Source organism: Microtus pennsylvanicus, chromosome 7 (assembly GCF_037038515.1).
Source record: "Microtus pennsylvanicus isolate mMicPen1 chromosome 7, mMicPen1.hap1, whole genome shotgun sequence".
Classification (NCBI taxonomy): domain Eukaryota; kingdom Metazoa; phylum Chordata; class Mammalia; order Rodentia; family Cricetidae; genus Microtus; species Microtus pennsylvanicus.
This window is the reverse complement of record NC_134585.1, coordinates 54,968,886-54,990,280: the sequence shown is the minus strand read 5'-3', so window position 1 is coordinate 54,990,280 and position 21,395 is coordinate 54,968,886. Positions and strand designations below refer to the sequence as shown.

The 21,395-nt window shown below is 51.2% G+C and overlaps 2 protein-coding genes across 2 annotated transcripts; one reads left to right on the top strand and one right to left on the bottom strand.

Moving 5' to 3' along the window:
- Positions 1 to 318: 318 nt before the first annotated feature.
- Guca1a (guanylate cyclase activator 1A) lies at positions 319 to 10,974 on the top strand. The gene is made up of 4 exons (XM_075978932.1): positions 319 to 613; positions 9,403 to 9,552; positions 10,448 to 10,541; positions 10,811 to 10,974. Exons 1-4 carry the CDS (start codon positions 413 to 415, stop codon positions 10,972 to 10,974), a joined length of 609 nt encoding a protein of 202 aa, XP_075835047.1. The 5' UTR covers positions 319 to 412.
- A 2,140-nt stretch (positions 10,975 to 13,114) lies between these two features.
- On the bottom strand, positions 13,115 to 20,067 carry Guca1b (guanylate cyclase activator 1B). The gene is made up of 4 exons (XM_075978931.1): positions 19,861 to 20,067; positions 15,289 to 15,438; positions 14,252 to 14,372; positions 13,115 to 13,251 (listed from the first exon to the last, which is right to left on the bottom strand). Exons 1-4 carry the CDS (start codon positions 20,065 to 20,067, stop codon positions 13,124 to 13,126), a joined length of 606 nt encoding a protein of 201 aa, XP_075835046.1. The 3' UTR covers positions 13,115 to 13,123.
- Positions 20,068 to 21,395: the final 1,328 nt, after the last annotated feature.

Here is a 21,395-nt window from a genome sequence, read left to right as displayed (position 1 = left end):
ATGAGAAGGGCATGGAGGTCATGGGATCAGAGCAGCGGCTGGCCAGCCACCCACCGGATCCCGGTAAGGGATTAAGGGACTGCACACTGGGTAGAAATCCTCTCTTCTACAGCTCAAGGCTGTAATCTTGGCACCATGGTCTCTAAGCTGATTCTATTTCTGTTCCTCGTCATTCCAGCTGGTGTAAGGATTTGGCTTTAATACCAGTCCTGGCATCCCCTAGTCTGGATGTGAGTTACAGCCTGCTCACCTCCCTTTACAGTTGTCTACACTGTCTGACTCACCCGGTTGCCTTTGCTTAGGCTGGTGAGAAGAGAGGGCAGGCTTCAGAAAGCCAAGCCACCCTTGTGCAGGGGAATTAGGGAAAAGGACCCACCTGTCCATCTAGGGCAGTGTCTCATAGGCCTGGACCATGGGCAACGTCGTGGAGGGCAAGTCAGTGGAGGAGCTGAGCAGCACCGAATGCCATCAGTGGTACAAGAAGTTCATGACGGAGTGCCCCTCCGGGCAGCTTACCCTCTACGAATTCCGCCAGTTCTTTGGCCTCAAGAACCTGAGCCCCTCAGCCAGCCAGTATGTGGAGCAGATGTTCGAGACCTTTGACTTCAACAAGGTGGGTAGAGGATGGGGGCGTGACTCCTGGGGGAGGCCTCCAGAAGTGGGAACAGCTGGGGGCGTGACTCCTGGGGGAGGCCTCCAGAAGTGGGAACAGCTGGGGGCATGACTCCTGGGGGAGGCCTCCAGAAGTGGGAACAGCTGGGGGCGTGACTCCTGGGGGAGGCCTCCAGAAGTGGGAACAGCTGGGGGCATAACTCCTGGGGGAGGCCTCCAGAAGTGGGAACAGCTGGGGGTGTGACTCCTGGGGGAGGCCTCCAGAAGTGGGAACAGCTGGGGGCATAACTCCTGGGGGAGGCCTCCAGAAGTGGGAACAGCTGGGGGCGTGACTCCTGGGGGAGGCCTCCAGAAGTGGGAACAGCTGGGGGTGTGACTCCTGGGGGAGGCCTCCAGAAGTGGGAACAGCTGGGGGTGTGACTCCTGGGGGAGGCCTCCAGAAGTGGGAACAGCTGGGGGCGTGACTCCTGGGGGAGGCCTCCAGAAGTGGGAACAGCTGGGGGCGTGACTCCTGGGGGAGGCCTCCAGAAGTGGGAACAGCTGGGGGCGTGACTCCTGGGGGAGGCCTCCAGAAGTAGGAACAGCTGGGCGCGAGGGGGAGCGAACGGGAGAAAAGAAGCATCCATTCTAACAGTTACTTCAGGTTTTCACCGTTTGTGAGGCTGAGTCTTATTGTGGAGCCAAGGCCGGCCTTCAGCCTATGGTGATCCTCCTGCTTCGGCTTCCAGATTGCTAAAATTACAAGTGTGCGTTGCTATACGCAGCGTTAGCTACCAGGGAGCCTGGGCCAGTTGGTTTTCCTGGCATCTTGCTTGTTTGGGAGGTGGATCTCGACATTAGAGGTTTGATTCAGCAGATGTTAAGTGTCTCCACTTTAGGCCCTGCGGGTGCAGCAGTAACAAGACCCACTTCACAGGGGAAAGCAGAGGTCAGAGGAGGGGTACATGGCTGTTCTCTGTCCTCCTGCTATTTACCTCAGTGACTTCCAAGACAGGCGTGAGCTCATCTGAGCTGCCTGCCACTGAGCTCCCCAAGGTGCTGGTTCTGGGTGAGTGTGATGCTTATGCAGAGACCTCCAGCTCCTTGGATGTGAGGGGTGAAGTCAGAAGGGGGTGGAGAGAGAGAAAGAGAGAGAGAGAGAAGAGGAGGGGAGGGGAGGGGAGGGAGGGGAGAGGAAAAGAGGGGAAAAGAGAGAAGAGGAGAGGGAAGGGGAGGAGAGAGGAGAAGAGAGGGGAGGAGAGGGGAGGGGAGGAGAGGAGAGGAGAGAGAGCAGGACACTGAGCTGCAGCCGAGGCTAAACTGGGCTGGGCAGGCACACCATACCTGAGTCTCCATGATATTCTGAGTATTAGGACTGGGTACAGACTGGGACCCAAATATCTAACTCCCAACTCCCAGTGACCCTGGCTCACCTTTCCCCATGGCGGCCTGAAGGTTCAGGTGGAGAGCAAGTTGCGTGTTTCCCTGGTAACTACCCAGATGCACTGAGTGAGACTTCTGGAGATGCCAGAAGGACAGGGAAGGACAGCTTTGAGCCGTGATTGGACCTAGGTCCAGCTCATCCGCCTGGATCTGTTTCCAGGATGGGCACAGTTGGTTAAGATTTCCATTGGAGCCAGGTGTGCTGGTGCACATTGTAGTCCCAGCACTCGGGAGGCAGAGGCGTGCTGGTCTCTGTGATACCAGTCAGGACTACATAGTGGGACCCTGCCTTGGATGTGGGGAAGGCAAAGAGAGAGAGACAGAATTGAGAGAGAGGCAGAGATAGATTTGTTGGAGCTCATCTGTCTAGTTTCCAGTTCTGCACAACAGTCAGGTAAAATGATGGAGGTCCCCAAACCCACAGACCTGCTTCCCCACCTGGTGCTCTGTTGGTTACCATGGCCTCTCACGGGACAGGGGGTCTCTCAGCGATGTGGGTCAGGGCTTCTAGGGGACACCAAGATCCTCCTGTGGTTATTTAAAACTCACTAATAGGTGAGTTAAGAGGCTGAATCGGATTATGAGCCGAAGACCAGCTCGAGGGCAGAGTCCCGGTGACCGAGGGCTCTTCCGATGGGGGAGGTGAACCACAGAGCCTGAGATAGGGTGCTGAGGGGAAGGGGTCAGCAGGGTGGACACTCCAAGTGGCCAGGTTGGGAGGGGCCCAAGACCTGATCTTTAAACACACTGAGACATCCTCTCTCCACCTGCTAAGAAAGCCCTTTGGGTAGGAAGAGTCAAGCCCAGCTCCCCTACGTTCACCTAACCCTTGTCACACGTGTGCCGTCTCTTTAGTTTCTGTCACATGTTATCTGGAACTCAATCTTTCCCCTCAAAGTTGGGAGCTGGGCTCAGGACTCATGCTGAATCCCAGCACGTGGGAAGTAGAGGCAAGAAAATGTCCACGATCATTCTCAGCTGCACAGTTAGTTACCAGTCCACTGGGATGCATGAGACCCCATCCCCGCCCCCTCAAACCCCAAATATTCTCAGCTGTACAGTTAGTTACCAGTCCACTGGGATGCATGAGACCCCATCCCCACCCCCTCAAACCCCAAATATTCTCAGCTACACGGTTACCAATCCACCTGGGAAGCATGAGACACCATTCCCGCCCCCCCCCAAGGCCCCCCAAACAACAGAAAAGTCAGTCAGTTTCTTGTCTCTGCCCAACCTGGCTCCTCACGACCATACACACCGTCCCCTAGGGTTTGTGCTGCTGCAACCCTTGTCCTGTAGAGCAGTGGTTCCCACCTCCCTGACGCTGCGACCCTTTATTACAGCTCCTCATGTGCTGACCCCAACCACAATTTTGTTACTGTTATGAATCAGAATGTAACTATTTTTGAGACAGGTTTTTCTGAGGGGTGGAGACCCACAGGTTGAGAGCCACTGGTCTAGAGCCTGCTGGCTCCCACCTCCAAGCCAAGCCTCACCACCCCACACCCTGGTTTCCTGGTTTAAACTTTATTAAGAAAATTGGGTCTGCCATTTCTGCCTTTCCTGGCCATGGTTTTCCAGTCAGAGCAGCTTTCATTTTTAGGTTTTAGTTTTGGGCTGGAGAGTTGGCTCAGCAGTAATGAGCTCCTGCCAAGGACTTGGGTTCGATTCCCAGCACCTAAATGGTGCTAATGTCCTCCTGTTCCAGATCCAACTCGCTCTTCTGGCCTTCTTGGGCAAGGTATCCAGGCAGGCAATTACCCACATGTACAAAAAACATTTTCATTAATTTACTAATTCATATTTATAAATTTAAAATTTCACTCATTTGATTCCTTGTTTTCTGGTGCCAGATGTTAACTAATTCTGAGCCCCCTGGTCGGACTCTTCTTGCTGGGGTGAGTTTCGAGGGGACAGGGACTGGCCTCGTTTATATGTGTGGTTCCAGCTCTAGGTCGGTGCCTGGAACATGGTAGGTGCTGCGTAAGGGTTAGTTATGTGAGGAAGTGAATGCAAGAGAATCCTGAGCTTTCTGGGCCAATATGGATTTTATTTATTTTAGTTTTCAAAACAGGGTTTCTCTGTAGTTTTGGAGCCTGTCCTGGAACTTGCTCTTGTAGACCAGGCTGACCTTGAACTCACAGAGATCCTCCTGCCTCTGTCTCCCGAGTGCTGGGATTAAAGGTGCGTGCCACCATCCACCGGGCAATAGGGATTTTATAATAAACATTAATTTAATTCAATTATTATAATGAAGAGCACAGTCAGGCATGTCAGTGCATGCTTGCAATTTCAGCACTGATCTGGCTGAGGCAGGAGAATCACCACAAGTCTGAGGCTAGCCTGGGCTGTATAACAAGACTCTCTCTCACACACACATACGCACATGCACACACGCACACATGTACACGCACACATGCACACACACACATACACACAGAATCTGGATAATAGCCAATGTGCTTTCCCACACCAGTTATTCAGTTACTCTGTGGGCCACACTTTCTTGACCTTGACCATTGGCATCAGCACCGGGCACTTTAATAGCCTGGCTTTGAGATGGGACACATTCCTGACCACTTACTTTCAAAGTAGAGAGAGGATAAGCAGAGCTGTTCAAATGACAGCTGAGGACAGGGTCTCATAGTCTAGGCTAGCCCCAAAGTCACTACCATGGCTGAGGATAACTTTGAACTTGTTTTTGTTTTTCGAGACAGTAACAATCCTAGCTGTCCTGAAACTCTGTAGACCAGGCTGGCCTCGAACTCACAGAGATCCACCTGCCTCTGCCTCCTGAGTGTTGGGTTAAGAAACATGCACCACCACTGCCCAGCTGACTTTGAAATTGTGCTCCCCCCTTTGTGTACCCCTGTACCTGGTTTATACACCTGGTTTGGGAATCAACCCCAAACATGAAGCATGCTCAGCCAGCACTCTGCCAATCGAGCTGCGCCCCAGCCCTGGCTTTTGTTTATGTGACAGAGTCTTTCTGTGTAGTTCAAGGCTGGCCTTGAACTGTGTCTGACCCTTCTATCTGCGCCTGGGTGCTGGTGTTACAGGTGTGAGCCACCAGACTTCATTATCCAAGAGCCTAGCTTTATAAAGTTTTATTAGAGTGTACTAGACTCATTAAGAGGCTGGGCCATGGCTCAGTGGTGGAACGCTTGCCTAGTGTGCCCAAGGCCCTGAGTTCTGTGGATGCATCTTGGCTGGTAGACTGTGCAGCTTGCTCAAGGCGTGGGACTCAGTTCACCACATAGACTGGCTGTGATGGAGCCCACCTGTCAGCTTTGTATCCAGGAGGTGGAAGCAGGAGGATTAGAAGGTCAAAGTTATCCAGGCTACATGGGGACCAGCCAGGCTTAGAAACTGTTTGTTGTTGTTGTTGTTTGTTTTTTAAAGGCTTGGGTTTCTAGCCTCAGTACTATCAAACACTTGTCATGGCTGCACCGGGATGACAGTGGCTGCTGCTTGACTCCAGGGCCGAAACGCTGGCTCACCTGACTCTTTCAAAAGTTAGTTATTCCAGTGGGAAGACCTCTGGGTACCAGGGAGGCAAAGGAGAAGCCTGCGCCCTGCCACCACCAGTCTCTCCAGGGCATGGCTCTGCAGGGTCATTGCACCATACACAGGTCCGGCTTGTCCTTTCAGGCTGTGTCTTAAGCATTGGTGTAAAGTTTAGAAGACCCTGTTTCAAGGTCTTCTAAATGACCAAACCTTGTCATTCAATTGTGTGGCTACATCTCTTTCAACTTCAGCTTGAGCTGGGACAGAAATGGGCAACTCCCAGGAGTGACTGTGGAATGAGATGAGCAAATGGAGATTCTCAGCACCGGAAGTCCATGGGAAGTGCTGGGAGAAAAGGACTAAGGGCTAGGGAAGCAAACCAGCCGGTAAAATGCTCGTCATGCAAGTGTGAGGGTCTGGATTTATCCCCAGCCCCCACGTGAAAAACTGAATGCATAACTATAACTTCTGTAGTAAGGAGGACGAGCAGGCCAGCTAGCTTAGCCCCAGAAATAACAACACACAAATTGTATTCATTTAAACACTGCCTGGCCCATTATATCTAGCCTCTTCTTGGCTAACTCTCATATCTTGATTAGCCCATTTCTAATAATCTGTGTAGCACCACGAGGTGGTGGCTTACCAGGAAAGATTCAGCATGTCTCACCTGGCAGCTAGATCCATAGCATCTGTCCTCACTTCCTTTCTTCCCAGCATTCTGTTCTGTCTACTCCACCCACCTATGTTCTGACCTATCAGGCCAAGCAATTTCTTTATTAATTAACCAATGGAAGCAACAGATAGACAAATGACCTTCCCACATCAAATTTCAGCCCTGGGAAAGGAGTCAGAGATAGGTGGGTTCCTGGAGCTCACTAGCCAGCAGTTTAGCTGACCGATGAGTTCTAGCTCTCATGAGAGACCCTCTCTCATAAAGTGATGTGGAGAGCAACAGAGGACACCCCACATCAACCTCTGACTTCTGAAAGTGCAGGCACAAACAAACACGCACACATACACACATGCATGCACACACATGCACACACCATAGCTGTCCTGTAACTGAGGGGAATCATTTCACAATCTTTTACTTAAATTATTATTCTTTTTGAGATGTGTGTCTATGGTCTGATACTCACTATATAGCCCAGTCTGACTTTAAACTTGAAACAATCCTCCTGCCTCAGCCTCATGGGTTATTGCGATTACAAGTGTGTACTGCCCTGCCCATGCCACAGTCTTGAAAATTCCTATTGCCTTTCCCATCTTCCTTGAGGAAATGAGAACTCAGTGAGGCCCTGTGACTCGTCCAAGGTCATGACTTTAGCCTTTTGGTTTTTCTGTTGTTTCTTTGTAACAGTAATAGAAGGTGCTTGTAAAAATGTTCAGCAACACAAGAAGACAAAAAGGGAAAATCAAGGTATCAGGGCTGGAGGCACACACTCTTATCCCAGCATCCAGGAAGCAAGGCGGGAAGATCCTGGGTTCTAGACCAGTCTGGGTGTACATCAATTTTCTCTCTTCTTCAAGCGCTGTTGCATAGGGGCCTTGTTCCACCCTGATGGCCACCCTGGGGGGTATGTTGAGCAAAGACGTTGAGCTAAGATGTGTGTGAAAGCCTTTGAACACAAGACAATACCACGCAAATGTTCACTATGAGCCTGATCCTTCTGTTGCTCAGGGTGGTCAAGGTCTTGCTGAAGGCCAAAGGTCAAACAGACCAGGGAATCTCAGAGACCATCTTGCCTCAACTATGCCGTATCCCTGCCAGCTCCCCTTGCATGCATCTGATGACAGCGATATCATTACTGATTCAGATGCCCCCCCCCCCCCCAGCTCTGCCTGCCATAGGCTCCTTCATTACAGCTCCAATCTGCCTGCTTGGGTCTCTCAGTTCCCAAGTTATGGTTGGAAGTGGAGGAGCAGGCACTGCCGTTCTCGCCCTTCCTTGATGTGCTGGGGTTGAGCAGAGGACAGGAGCAGAGCGGCAGGGGCCCTGGAGGATTGCCCTACAAACAGGTCTTGTGCTCCTTGAGCTGGGGATGTCGCTGAGTGCTTGAGGCCCTAGGTTCAATCCCCAGTATGGCAACAACTTCATGTTACATATGAAAATCACGTGTTCCTCCATAATCAACCCCCTTCAAGACTCAGTGGAGGTGTCACCTTCTCTTGAAAGACTGTCTGAACCCCATTCTGTCCCGCCTTTGCAGAGTTGGGGTGATGATGCCTTGTGATGGCACAGACGTCTTCCCCTTGCCCCCGAAGGGACTTTGTACTGGTCATATGAGGAGTAATCCTGGGCTGGAGAGATGGCTCAGTGGTTTAGAGCGCATGCTGCTCTTCCAGAGGACCCAAGTTCACTTCTCAGCCCCATGTGGGCAGCTCATGGCTTGTAACTCCAGCTCCAGCAGATCTGACCCCTGTGCATCTGCACGCACATGCACATATGCACATATGCACGCGCGCGCGCGCGCACACACACACACACACACACACACAAGAGAATAGATGCTGGAGAGGCGGCTCAGTGACTAATGTGTGCTGCTCTTTCAGAGGACAGAGTTTAGTTCCCAGCGCCAACACCAGGGTACTCACAGCTACTCCAGGGGCTATGCTCTCCTCTTCTGACCTCCAAGGACACCCACACGTACAGAAAACACTTACACAGACACACTAATAAAAATAAATACATCTTTAGAAGTTTACTTGTCTTTGTTTTATTTTTTATTTTTTTATTTTTTGTTTTTTTGAGACAGGGTTTCTCTGTAGCTTTGGTGCCTGTCCTGGAACTAGCTCTTGTAGACCAGGCTGTCTTTGTTTTATGTGCTTTGGTGTTTTGCCATGGGTGTCAGGTCCCCAGGACCTAGAGTTACAGACAGTTGTGAGCTGCCAGTGGGTGCTGGAAATTGAACCAGGATCTTCTGGAAGAATAGTCAGTGCTCTCAAACGCTAAGCCATCTCTCCAGCCCAATAAATAAACTTTTTAAAGAAAGCAAACAGAGCTGGGTGTAGTGGCGCACACCTTTAATCCCAGCACTCATGAGGCAGAGGCAGGCAGATCTCTGAGTTCGAGGCCAGCCTGGTCTACAGAGGAGTTCCAGGACAGCCAGGGCTACACAGAGAAACTCTGCCTCAAAATAAAACCAAAAGAGAAAAAGAAGGCAACAACAAACAGCGTACGCTGACTTCCTGTGCTCTGCTGTGCTTGCTGCTCAAGCTACGGGACCTCGTTTCATCCAAAGCAACCATGGCAGTGGGAGCCACTGCCTCTCTTCTACAGAGGAAGGCGAGAGCCATAGAAGTCTTTTGTCCCACATCCTAAAACTCCGAGATGGCCAAGAGGCAGGATGCAAACCCACACCTCCAATACCGCACTCCTGGAGGACAGGGCAACTGTTTCACTGAGCCCCGAGTTCTCCCAGTCTTTCTCACCACACAACAGGGCTCCAGTGGAGCTTGAAGCCAAGAGGAAAGAGCCAAGCCAGCAACTCAAGAGCTCTCCCGAATGAATCAAGATTCCAGCCCTGCTTAGGCTTGAGAAGGGTCCCTGTTTGGGAATCAAAGGGAAGCAGGGGGTGGATCTGACAGGTTTGATTGACAGCCTGTGAGGAAGATGAGAGGCAGGCAATGCTGAAGTTTCCAGAAGGACAGATATTGGTGGTGCAACGAGCTGGCTTCTGTTCCCTTCTGCTTAGCATCTGAAGGCTTTTGGATGCGGGGTGGGGTGGGGGTGTGAGGAGGAAGGATGTGAGGTGGGCAGAGGCCTTGGGGTGGGGTTCTGACAGAAGCTGGAGGGGCTCTGAGTAGGGTGGGCGGAGACTTCGAGTGCTTACCCCGCCTTGCCCCTCTCCCCTCTGGCAGGATGGCTACATTGACTTCATGGAGTACGTGGCCGCCCTCAGCCTGGTCCTCAAGGGCAAGGTGGAACAGAAGTTACGCTGGTATTTCAAGCTCTACGACGTGGACGGCAACGGGTGCATAGACAGGGATGAGCTGCTCACCATCATCCGGGTAACTCCAGGTGCAGAGGGCTGGGCCAGTGGTGCGCCGTGGGTAGCCAAGGGCGGGTGCCCGGGCTGAGAGCGCCAGGATAGAAACGAGATGGGATTTGGGACCGAGGAATGACAGCTTTCTCATCAGCTGCATGATCTGGACCTCAGTTTCCTCCACTAAACCTCCACTCTTTACGCGTGTGGGTGTGTGGGTGTGTATATGTGTGACGTCAGAGCAGGGTGTCAAGTGTCTTGCTCTGTCCTTCTGTCTTTTTGAGACAGGGTCTCTCACTGGAGCTAGGCCCCAGCAGGCCTCTTGCTCCACACCCACCCTCAGCCCCACGGTGACCACACCTGGCTTTTTACCTGGGCAGCAAGCACACTTTTACCGCCACCTTAGCATTTGTTTTTTTGTGAGTCTCAGTATGTAGACCAGGCAGGCCTGGAACTCACGGAGGTCTGCCTGTCTCTGCCTCTGCCTTTGCCTCCCCAGCACGGAAATTAAAGTCATGTGTTATGCCACCGCGGTACCTTCTAGCCTTGCTTTTAATGACAGGATCTTTTTTTTTTAAATATTTTTTATGGTTATGTGCATTGGTGTGAAGGTGTCAGATCCCCTGCAACTGGATCTTCAGATAGTTGTGAGCTGGGAATTGAACCCGGGTCCTCTGGAAGAGCAGTCAGTACTCTTAACCACTGAGCCATCTCTCCAGCTCCCTTAATGACAGGATCTTAAATTGTAGGGTAGACTGGTTCACAACTACTTGGCCGTATTGATCTCGAATTTGAGGCAATTCTGCCTCAGTCTCCCAAGCGCCTCAGGCCACCCTGAACCGCTCTTGAGTTCTGACGAGTTCACTCTGCTGCGGCCCCCATCATGGAGAGGATCCCCTCACTTCTGTCTGTCCTCCCAGGCCATCCGAACCATTAATCCCTGGAGCGATTCATCCATGAGCGCCGAGGAGTTCACAGATACCGTGTTTGCCAAGATCGACATCAATGGGGATGGTGAGGGGGCCGAGGAGGGGTTCCCCGCGGGTTGGCGGCATCCCTGAACAGGGGAAAGAGAGGAGAAGGAAAGGGGACCTTCTTCTGGTCGCCTCCTCTACCCACCTTTGCTGTGACTCAGAACTGGATTTTAGGGATCCCTGCAATATATCTTGGGTTCTAGACCAATGCCCCCAAAGCTGGCTCTGTCCCTGCTCTTGGCAAGCGTCTAGCTCTGAGCCCTGGACTACTGAGACCTCATCCTGCGAATCCGTTTTTCTCCATCCCAGGGGAACTGTCTCTGGAGGAGTTCATGGAAGGCGTCCAGAAGGACCAGATGCTCCTGGACACGCTGACCCGAAGCCTGGACTTGACTGGCATTGTGCGCAGACTCCAGAATGGTGAACAGGAGGAGGAAGATGCTGGCGACCCTGTAGCGGAGGTTGCAGGCTGAGCCTTACTCTGTGGCTTCTGTATGCTGAGGGTTGGCCCGGTGTGGTGCCTGATGTGATTGTTTTGTTCTTGTCTTAGCATTACATAGAATCTCCTGAACTCAGAGGCTCTGCTTCTTTCTTTGGGTGCATAGTGCCAGCAGGGGGAGCAGTAGCGTGGAGACGAGAGCCCCACACAGAGAAAGGGCCTTGGTCCCTCCTTCCTGCTTGGTACTTTCTGGTGGTATCTGTCCGATCGGATGCCCCTCTCTGGACCCGTCATATCATCTTGCCCAGCTTCGCCGCTGTATTTCCCAGGCCACTTCCTTTTGGGTGCGGGAGCTCTGAGGGAGCTCCTGATCTCTGAGGGAATCCTGGCATCTGCTGACGCAGCTTCAGGCAGTCACACCTTGCCCTGACCCTAGAGCCTGTTTGTTTGGCTTCAAGTGATGAACAAACATTATTGATCATCTACTGTCTGCCAGTGTTAGACAAGGCATCCTCCAGCCATGCCTCATCCACCTCCATGATTTGGGGGAACAAATCTCTTTTCCTAACTGGGATGCTGTTCACGTTTTCTAGTTTTCTATGGGCCGTTTTTTATCTAAGTGATTTCTAAAGGAACCTTTATAGCAACAGCCTAGGAAACAGGAAACCCCCAAGGGGCTGAGAGACGGCTCAGCAGCAAGAGCTAGTTGCTCTAGCCGAGGACCTAGCACCCACATGGCAGCTCACACATATCTGTAACTCCAGTCCCGGGGATTGGATACCCTCTCTGGCCTCTGTGGACAACGCACACACATGGTGCACAGACATATGCAGGCAAAGCACCCGTGCACATAAAATAGAAATAAGAATAAACAAAACAAAAAAATCACCTGAAGTTCAAGTTGGGCACTATGGTGCACACCAGTGATACCAGTACCCAAGGGACTGAGGCAGGGGATTGGCATGGGTCTCAAGCTAACAGGGGCTTCCGAAACTATCTCAACTGCCCCCAAAAGGAAAACAAATAATCCCTCCCCAAGGAACAAAACAACAACAAAAACCTGGGCTTATTGGCTCATACTTGTAATCTTTGGACTCTGGAGCTGGAGGCAGGAGTTCTGGCTAGCCTGGGCTATAGAGTGAGCTCCAGGCTAGTCTGAGCTACAGTGTGGAGCCTTTCTCAAACAAGCAAAGAAACTTCCCTCAAGGTCAGTAAGTTAGCTTACTTTATTTTAACACAAAAGCACATCTACTCAGGGTAAAGCCAATAACCCATCAGGCTTGCCAGGGGGTCACTGTCTGAGAGTGATCCCAGTTCCACTTCCTGTCCCCCAAGGTACCTTCCCCAGCTGCACTGATGTGAAGGGCAAAGGAAGGCAGGAGGGCTAACCAGGGAGGTCCCAGGAAATCTACCTTCTATATTGGGGTTGACGTCTATATGATAATCTAGGACTGCCTAGTTAGCCTGCAGGAGGTTAGGGGTCCAACAGCAGTCGGAGGTAAAGTCCAGCCTGGAGCCCCAATGCATAGGTGCCTGGTTCTCCCCAGAGATGAAGAGAAGGTGTCTTCATCTTTAGGAGGCATGTGGGCTTATGGCTAGAAATGGTGGCAGGCTCCCGCTGGAGATGGGGTGAGGAGGAGGAACTAGCACCCATCTGAAAACCCTTTGTTAAGCTCAGCAGACCTCCAAGAGCCGGAGGATCACAGAGGTAACTGTCTGCTGCCATCTGCCCTTGTCAGACCTGGGGAGGACATCCTGGGGAGGAGTCTGCTAGGATAGTGGCCGGGCAGTCACGACCCTTCCACATCCTTACTCACTTCTGACTGCTCCCTACCTCTTTGCCTCCCACCTTACCTCACCCTCCAGCCGCCCCATTTCCACTGAGAACACCTAAAGATTAGAGAGAGCCCCACGTCTCCCAGCTAAGGCCCAGCTCTTCCAGGAGCAGCTGAGGAGCAGTGTAACCGAGTTCCCCTACAAAACTAGGAAATCTTGAGAATAGACTGAACCCCGTGGGCTTCTCCAGCCCAGCAGCCATGGCTCATCCCCTTGTTCTCCCACATCGAGTTGGGTATCAGGAAGTCCACACCAAGCAAGAGTGGGCCTGAGCCAACTAGGCCAAGGGCCTCCTGATACTTTGGAAACCTGGGGGACCCTGGAGGTTTGGAAGGGTCCCCAGGCCCTCAGAACATGGCACTTCTCCGCCTTTGCTGAGTGATCCAGCCACCAGGGTTGACGTCCATCTGCAGCATCTTCATCACCCACTTGTCGCGACGGGCACCTTCAATGAACTCGGTCAGAGACAGCTGGCCTGAGCGAGGTGAGGTGGGAGAGATGGTCACAGGGAGGGGGAGCCAGGCCTGGGCTGGGAAGGCCTCCTACCTCCTCCTCCCTACAAACCAGACCGATGCCTCGGATTCGAAGCCTGTAGCTTGTCAATTCTGCGTCTAGAGGAGTCTCTTGCAACTCATAAGTTGTGTGCGTGTGCGCATGTGTGCATATGTGTGTGTGTTATGTGCTCAAGCATGCATATGGAAGGCAAAGAACAGTTTCTGGTGTCATTCCTCAGGTACCAACTACTTTCTTCCCTCCCTCCCTCCCTCCCTCCCTCCCTCCCTCCCTCCCTCCCTTTCTTCCTTCCTTCCTTCCTTCCTTCCTTTCTTTTTTCTTTTTTGAAACAGGGTCTCACTGTGTAGCCTTGGTTGACTTGGAATTCACTACGGAGCCCAGCCTAGCTTTGAATTCACAGCCTCCTGCCTCTGCCTCCTTCACACCATCATCATCACCATCACTATTATATAGGGATTGGGCGGGGCGCACATGCTCACCACAGTATGAATGGGAAGGTTAGGGGACAACCTGCAGCGGTTGGTTCTTGCTTTCAACCAGGGATTTAATTCAGCTCATCAGGTTTGGAGACAAGTGCCTTTATCCACAGAGCCATTTCTCTGGTATCTTTTTATCTTCAAAAAATGTATTTAGGTCTGGAGAAACGGCTCAGTGGTTAGGAGCACTGGCTGCTCTTACAGAGGATCCAAGTTCAATTCCTAGCAGTCACATGGTGGCTCACAGTTGTCTATAACTCCAGTTTCAGGGGGTCCAACACTCTTTTCTGGAGGGTCATTGCACACACATGCTGCGCAGACATATATGCAGGCAAAACACTCATGCACATAAAGCAAAATTAAAATAATTACTGTTATTTTCAAGCTCAGCCTCTATCAGCCACCCTCAGAAGAGCTGTACCCCACGACTGTGTGCTCAGGTGGTTTTGGGTGCCCCTTGTCATCCTTTCCCCAGCTCTCTCTCACCGTCTCCATTCTCGTCCACCAGGAGGAAGATCCTGTCCACTACCTCCTCAGGCGTGAGCAGTTGGCCCTGCTGCTCCGGGTCCAGCTCCACTCGGCAGGCCTTCTTCAGCTTGTAAATTGCCTGCCAGAGAGGAAGAGCTAGGCTCCTCTGACAGAGCCTCAGGGACCTGTGTCCCTTAGTGCCACCTCCCTATTGCTGGCCTCCTAGTGCCATCTAACCCAGATATCCTGGCTACTCTTTGTTCATTTGACACTAGCTAGAGCCATCTGGGGAGAGGGAACCTCAACCGAGAAAGCACCTCCAGTGGGCAAGTCTATTGGGCACTTCAGCAGTTTCGGGATTAAGGATAGATGCAGGGAGCTCACTGGCAAGCCCACTTAGTGGAACCCAAGAGCTTTAGAATGAAAGACTGTCCAAAACAAACAAACAAATAAATAAACACAGAAAACGTGGAGGGGCTCCAGCGATGGCTCGGTGGTTAAGAACACCGGCTGCTCTTCCAGGGGACCGGGCCTGGATTGTCAGGACCCACGTGATGACTAACAACCCCCGTCACTCCAGTTGAGACCTGACCCCTCCTCTGGCTCCTGAGGGCACAACACACAAGTGGGGTACTACTGTACACGCAGTTTAATTTGCTCTTTTTAACTTCTGTAGGTGGCTTCTTAGGTCATTGGCATTCTTGTTTTCTTTTCTCAAATTGAATTTGTTATTCTTACCGTCACCGTTACTGTGTATGCGTGAGTAGTGTGTGTGTCAGAGGGTGAGCACGTGTGTACCACGGAGAGCGAGTGGAGGTCAGGGGACAACTTCCACACTTGTCCTCTTACTCCACAGTGACATCCCAGGGGTTGAGTTTAGGTTGTCAGGTTTGGCGGCAACCACACAGCCAGGACATTTTGATGACCCCAGATAACACATTGTGAATGGTTTCATCTCTTCTACCCCAACTCAGTGCCAGGTGGTTCCCTGTTGAACAGGACATCAGGCCCAGAAGTGAGAAGAGGGTGGGGCGCTCTCACGGGCAGATACTGACCTCCACAATGTCCAGAAGCTCTAGGCGGTCGATGCAGCCATTGCGGTCCTTGTCATAGATCTTGAAGGTCCACTTGAGCTTGTGCTCCAGAGTGCCCCTCAGCACGAGGTTCAGGGCTGCCACATACTCCAGGAAGTCGATGGTGTTGTCCTGCGTTGAGTGTGGATAGTGTTGAGGCTGCCCATCCCAGCTTCACCGCCCCCCCCGCCCCCACCCAGGGAGCAGGTATGAGTCCCATTGACTCTGTCCCTGGACTCCAGCAGGGCTCTGTGTCATGGCGCACACTGTTCCTCACCCCGGGACCCTGTCATTCTCTGCCTCACCCTTCTGTGTAGCTGGGATGGCAGCCCCATGCCACCAGGTCTAGAGAAATGTTCCTCATCATCTGTCCAGAATTTTCTATTATAATACTGTCTCTCAACATGATTCACTTTCTATGACGACCTCCGTGCTGTGTGAGGCACATTCTGGCACAGCTCCTTCCTGGTACAGCCTCCTCCCTGTGAGGTCATAGAAACTCTGGGACCATTTCTGGGGCACCTCTGGCTGGGGTTAATCTCATCTGTGCATAGATCAGCAACAATTATCCACTGTAGCCAGAGATGGATGAAAACACCCATATAGTTGGCACAGGCTGGAGGCACCTGGGTGAGTAGCTGCTCTGGCTCTCCCTGGCTCCGCTGCACCATGCACTGGCCCGGCAGCGGCTACACAGGAAGTCCAAACTGGTGCCTGTGCGGCAGGCCTGTCCAGGCAATACGGCCTTGAAAGATCTGCAAGCAAACAAAGCTAATCCGGACTAACAAGAGGTGGCTTCAGCTGTCCCTTACATTTTTTTTGTAGATTTATTTATTTTGTTTTACATGTTTGAATGTTTGCCTGCATGTGTATATGTATACCGCATGTGTGCCTGGTGCCCATGGAGGTCAGAAGAGGGGCATTGGATAGCATGGCACTGGACTTATGGATGGTGTGAGCCACTATGTGGATGCTGGTAATCAAGCCAGGGTCCACTGAACTTCGAGCCGTCTCTCCAGCCCCAATTCTCCTTTATAAAACTCCAACCGCCAGGCTACTCTCCGGAGAGGAAAGGAGGGCAGAGTTAGGCGGCTGAGGCAGGGGGATCTTGACTTTTAGGCCAGACTGGGCTACATAGTGAGACCCTGTCTCAAACGAGCTGGAGAGATGATTCAATGGTTAAGAGCATTTGTTCTTGCAGTGAACCTAGGTTCAGTTCACAGTACCCACAGGACAGCTCACAACCATCTATGACTCTGGTTCTAGGGAATCAGGTGCCCTCTGACCTCCCTGGGCACCAGACACACACTGCACTAATCGGCAAACAAGCAGGCAAAACTCTCACATACAAAAAATAAAATAAATCTAGAAATAACAGCAAAACTCCTAGCCCTCTGAGTAGGAACACTGGACTAGGAGTTAAGACTTGACCTTGGGCAAATAGGCTCACTTTCTTGAGTTGGATGTTTGTTTGGAACGGGGTCTGTCTGTGCAGTTCGTGTTGGCTTCACACTAGAATGCTTTCCAGGACTGGATGGCTGCACACACCACCACCACCACCAATGCATCAGCCCTCAGAGCTGGATGCAGCACATACACACCCCGCATCAATGCACCAGCCCTCACCCTAGTTTTATTTTATTTTATTTTTATTTTTCGAGGTTTCTCTATAGCTTTTGGTTCCTGTCCTGGAACTAGCTCTTGTAGACCAGGCTGGCCTCGAACTCACAGAGATCCGCCTGCCTCTGCCTCCCGAGTGCTGGGATTAAAGGCGTGCGCCACCACCGCCTGGCTCTCACTCCAGTTTTTTCATCATTTAATTTAGATAAAAAACCACAGCCCTCCCTGGTGAGGCTCCTTCAGCCTTGAGGAGATGAGGAGGAGGTGGACCTGTGAGGGCTGAAGTTGGCTCTGGGCCCTGTGGTGTTTCGTGACTGATCTCAGCAGAAGAGGCTCCATTGTTCTGAAACTGCTGAACCCATCACCCTCTGACTGGGACTAAGAGTGGCCTTAGACCTCACGTGGCATCCCATCGAGCCAGCTTGGCACAGTTCTTCTGCACAACCCTTTCTTCAGATTACCTGGGTATCCCCTCAATTCAGGACTTAAAATAGTCTTTATTCCATACTACAGACTGCAGGGGCCTGGGCATGGCGGCACATGCCTTTAATCTCAGCACCCAGGAGGCTGAGGAGGTCTGTGAGTTTGAGGCCAGCCTGGTCTACACGGAGAGTTCCAGGACATGCAGGACTAGATCATGAAACCTTGTCTCAAACAAAAACCAAAAATCAAAACAACATAACACAACACAACAAGAAGGACCTCAGGACACTGAACCAGATGGCCTTAAAAACAAAGTCTTTTTTTCTCAGATAGTTCTTTCTTTCTTTTTAAAAATAGTTTACTTATTTTTACTTTAGGTATACTGGTATTTTGCCTGAATGTACATCAGATCCCCCTGGAACTGGAGCTACAGACAATTTTGTTTGCTTGTTTGTTTGTTTGTTTTTTAAGACAGGGTTTCTTTGTAGCTTTGGAGCCTATCCTGAAACTCACCTTGTAGGCCAGGTTGATCTCAAACTCATAGATATCCCCTGCTGAGTTACAGACAGGTGTGAGCTGCCATGTGGGTGCTGGGAATTGAACCTGGGTCCTCTAGAAAAGCAGCCAGTGCTCCTAACCCCGAGCAATCTCTCCAGCCTGCCTTTATTTTCATTTCATGTTTATAAGTGTTTTGCCTGTGCACATGTGTATCACATGTGTGCCCGATATCTTTGGAGGCCAGAAGTGGACTCTAGACCCCCTGGAACTGGAGTTACAGACAGGTGTGAGCTGCCATGTGGGTGCTGGGAACTGAACCTGAGTTCTCTGCAAGAGCAGCCAGTGCTTTTAACCACCGAGCTGTATCTCCAGGCACTGAATTAAAATACATGTTTGAAGCAAAGCTAGAGTCTAAGAGAATTTAATGCAGATTTTACGTACTAGTGCTAAGAAAGAGAGAGACACTTGGGAGGATAAAGAGACACTAGGAACGTGGGTCTAGGCTTCTAGAAGGACATAGCATTGAATTAAATTAAGATTGGACCTGGGAGATGGTTCAGTCCATAAAGTGCAGGCTGTGCTAACAGGAAGACCCAAATTCCTTCCCTAGCGTTTACACAGAAGGCGGGGCATGGGGATTGGAGAGGTGGCTCAGCAGTCAAAGGCAGGGATTTGTCTTGCTGAGGACCAGAGTTATGCTCTCAGCCCCACCATTTTTAACTCCAGTTCTAGGGGATCGTCTGCCCTCTTCTGGTCATCATGGGAACTGCACTCATGTGTACAAACCCACACACAATTTAAAACCCAGAGTGCATTGGCGTCTACTTACTATTCCTGTCAGACAGAGTGGGTACAGGAGGATTTATGGGCTTCCTGAACAACCAGTTTATTCTAGTTGGTAAGCTCCGGGCCAATGAGAGATGGTGTCACAAAAACAAGATGGACGCTTCCTAGGGAATGGCACCTGAGATCCATCTCTGGCCTCCAAATGTACACATGAACATGCACACACAGGGATATAAATTTTAAAGCCTGGGGCTCTGGCGAAATAGCTCAGAGTATAAGAGCACTGGCTGCTCTTCCAGAGGTCCTGAGTTCAATTCCCAGCAACCACATTGTGCCTCACAACCATCTATAATGAGATCTGATGTCCTCTTCTGGCCAGCAGGGATACATGCAGGCAGAATATTGTATATATAATAAATAAATAATATGATATATAATATAATTAATAATAATATAATAAATAAATTTTTTAAAAAATTTAAAGTCTGATTACCATGTTGCATTATATAATTTAGTACCTTTTAGCTGCTGGTGCCATTGAAGGGCTTAAGGAAACTGGGATTTGATTCCATGAATTAAAGCGTTGAAAAGGGGAGAGAAGGCTCAGCAGTTAAGAGCACTTACTGGTCTACCAGAGGACTGGCGTTTTTGGATACCAGAATCCTCACCGGGCAGCTCACAAACACTGGGGCTCTCAGGTATCTGACGCTCCCTTCTGGTCTCATGGATGTGCGTGTGCAAACACACACGTGCACACACACACACACGTGCACACACGCACACACAGTTAAAAGGGGCTTTTGCAACCACCCACCCACCTCCCTTCAGTGTGAAGCTCCTTCCAGCATCACAACAGGGAAGAACTGGGCAGCCTCCGTCTGGAGGACCCTAGCAAGGGGTGTGCTCATCTTTGCTAGGATGGCCTTGGGACATCTCAGTCCCTGTGTTTAGAGCAACAGGGGCCCTATGGGGTTTGAAAAACCGTGTTCTGTTGTAGTTCTTCTGCCCCAAATGCACAGAGAAGGCCCAGGCTGTGTGCCAGTGACCTCTGCCTCTGAGGAAGAGGGTGTCGAGAGCCAATGGGAAGAGGGGAAAGGACAAATGACGGGAGAGAGAGGATCTGGGGAAATGGTGAGGCAGAAAGGCAAGGGGCATGGACAGGAAAGCGGGAGAGTCTGAGGGGCTCGAGGGTGGGAAGGTCACAGGTCCCCCTGCAGGGCTCCTTACCCCGTTCTTGTCGAAGGCTCGGAACATGCCCTCCACATACTGGCTGGCCTCCTCATTGCCCGTGACCTTGAAGAAGCGCTTGAACTCGTGCATGAAGAGTGTACCGCTGGGACACTCAACCACAAACTTCTTGTACCACTCCTGCAGCTCCGCCACGTCCATCTCCCCATCAGCCTCCGCCTGCTCCCAGCTGAACTGCTGACCCATTTCGGCTTTGCGAACTCAAAAGGCCCCGTGCGTCCTCCAAGGCCTCGGCTGACCTTAGGCGCCGGCCCTCTGCCTCCGTTGCCTTGGTTAGCCCAGCCCTTTCATGTCTCGGGGAAACTGAAGCTGATTGGTAGTGAAGGGACCTCCAGAAGGGGCGCAGCCCAGGTCAGCTTAGCTGTGTAAGACCATTAGAAGATTCCCGGAGTGCCTGACCTCCATATGGCTAAGCCTCCTCCGCCTTGCCCCTCCACAGGTCCGGTGAGAGACAGCAGTCTATAAGAACCCTGCAGTTTTCTTGGTCCCACCAATGTCCGTGGCTCTCTCACAGACCACGCCTGATTCTTGGGTCTTTCATTTTCTAGCTTAAAGGACAAACGCTTCTCCCCAGCCAGCACTCAAGCCCTGAAGCGACCCCTCCCATCGTCTTCCAAGGCACTAACGACTGGCAGGACCTGGGAGTCTGTGTCTTCAAGCATCTTATGTTGAAGTAGCTTATATTAAAGACCGCATGAACATGCTTTGGAAGCGGTTACATATTCATTGTGTTGACCAACTATATATTCACTACACATAGAAACAATTACATATTCATTGTGCACGACTATAGTCCCGGCACTGGAGCGGCAAGGGGATCTTGAGTTCAAAGCCACTCTGGGCTGCCCTATTGACACAGGAAGAGAGCCCCCCTACCCCCCACCCCCCCGCAGCAAGCTATCTTTTAGATTCTGTTTTTATTTATTTTTTGAGACAGGTTCTCACACAGCAGCTCTGGCTGTCCTGGAACTCACTGTGTAAACCAGGATGACCTTGAGCTCACAGTGACCTGCCTGCCTCTGCCTCCAGTGCTGGGATTAAAGGTGTAGACAACCACGCTTGGCTAGATTTTCTCTATTTTATGTGAACAAGTGTTCGTTTGTATACATGCATGTACGTGTTTCACAGGCAAGCCATGTTTCATAGAGGCCAGAAGAAGGTGTCGGTTCCCTTAGATCTAGAGTTACGTTCAGTGTGAGCCACCATGTTGGATGCTGGGAACTGAATCTGGGTCCTCTGCAAGAGCAGCAAGTGTTTCGACGCTGAGCCTTCTCGCCAACCTGTGTGCTTCTTTATTTTTAAAAAAATTTATTTTTCTTATTTTAAAATTGTGTGTGTGCATGTGCGTGTGTGCGTGTGCATGCGTGTGTGTGTGTGTGTGTGTGTGTGTGTGAGAGAGAGAGAGAGAGAGAGAGAGAGAGAGAGAGAGAGAGGAGAGAGGCTATGCTCATGTTGGTGCAGAGTCCACAGAGGCCAGAAGAGACGAGGCTGTCAGATCCCCTGGAACTGGAGTT

Bases quoted from the DNA above. Each gene is read 5' to 3' on its own strand.
- Guca1a (XM_075978932.1), top strand. From the start codon at position 413: ATGGGCAACGTCGTGGAGGGCAAGTCAGTGGAGGAGCTGAGCAGCACC. The intron at 614-9,402 runs GTGGGTAGAGGA...CCCCTCTGGCAG, and splicing joins AGACCTTTGACTTCAACAAG to GATGGCTACATTGACTTCAT. The intron at 10,542-10,810 runs GTGAGGGGGCCG...TCTCCATCCCAG, and splicing joins GATCGACATCAATGGGGATG to GGGAACTGTCTCTGGAGGAG.
- Guca1b (XM_075978931.1), bottom strand. From the start codon at position 20,067: ATGGGTCAGCAGTTCAGCTGGGAGCAGGCGGAGGCTGATGGGGAGATG. The intron at 15,439-19,860 runs GTAAGGAGCCCT...CACTCAACGCAG, and splicing joins GAGCCTTCGACAAGAACGGG to GACAACACCATCGACTTCCT. The intron at 14,373-15,288 runs GTCAGTATCTGC...CCTCTCTGGCAG, and splicing joins AGCTTCTGGACATTGTGGAG to GCAATTTACAAGCTGAAGAA.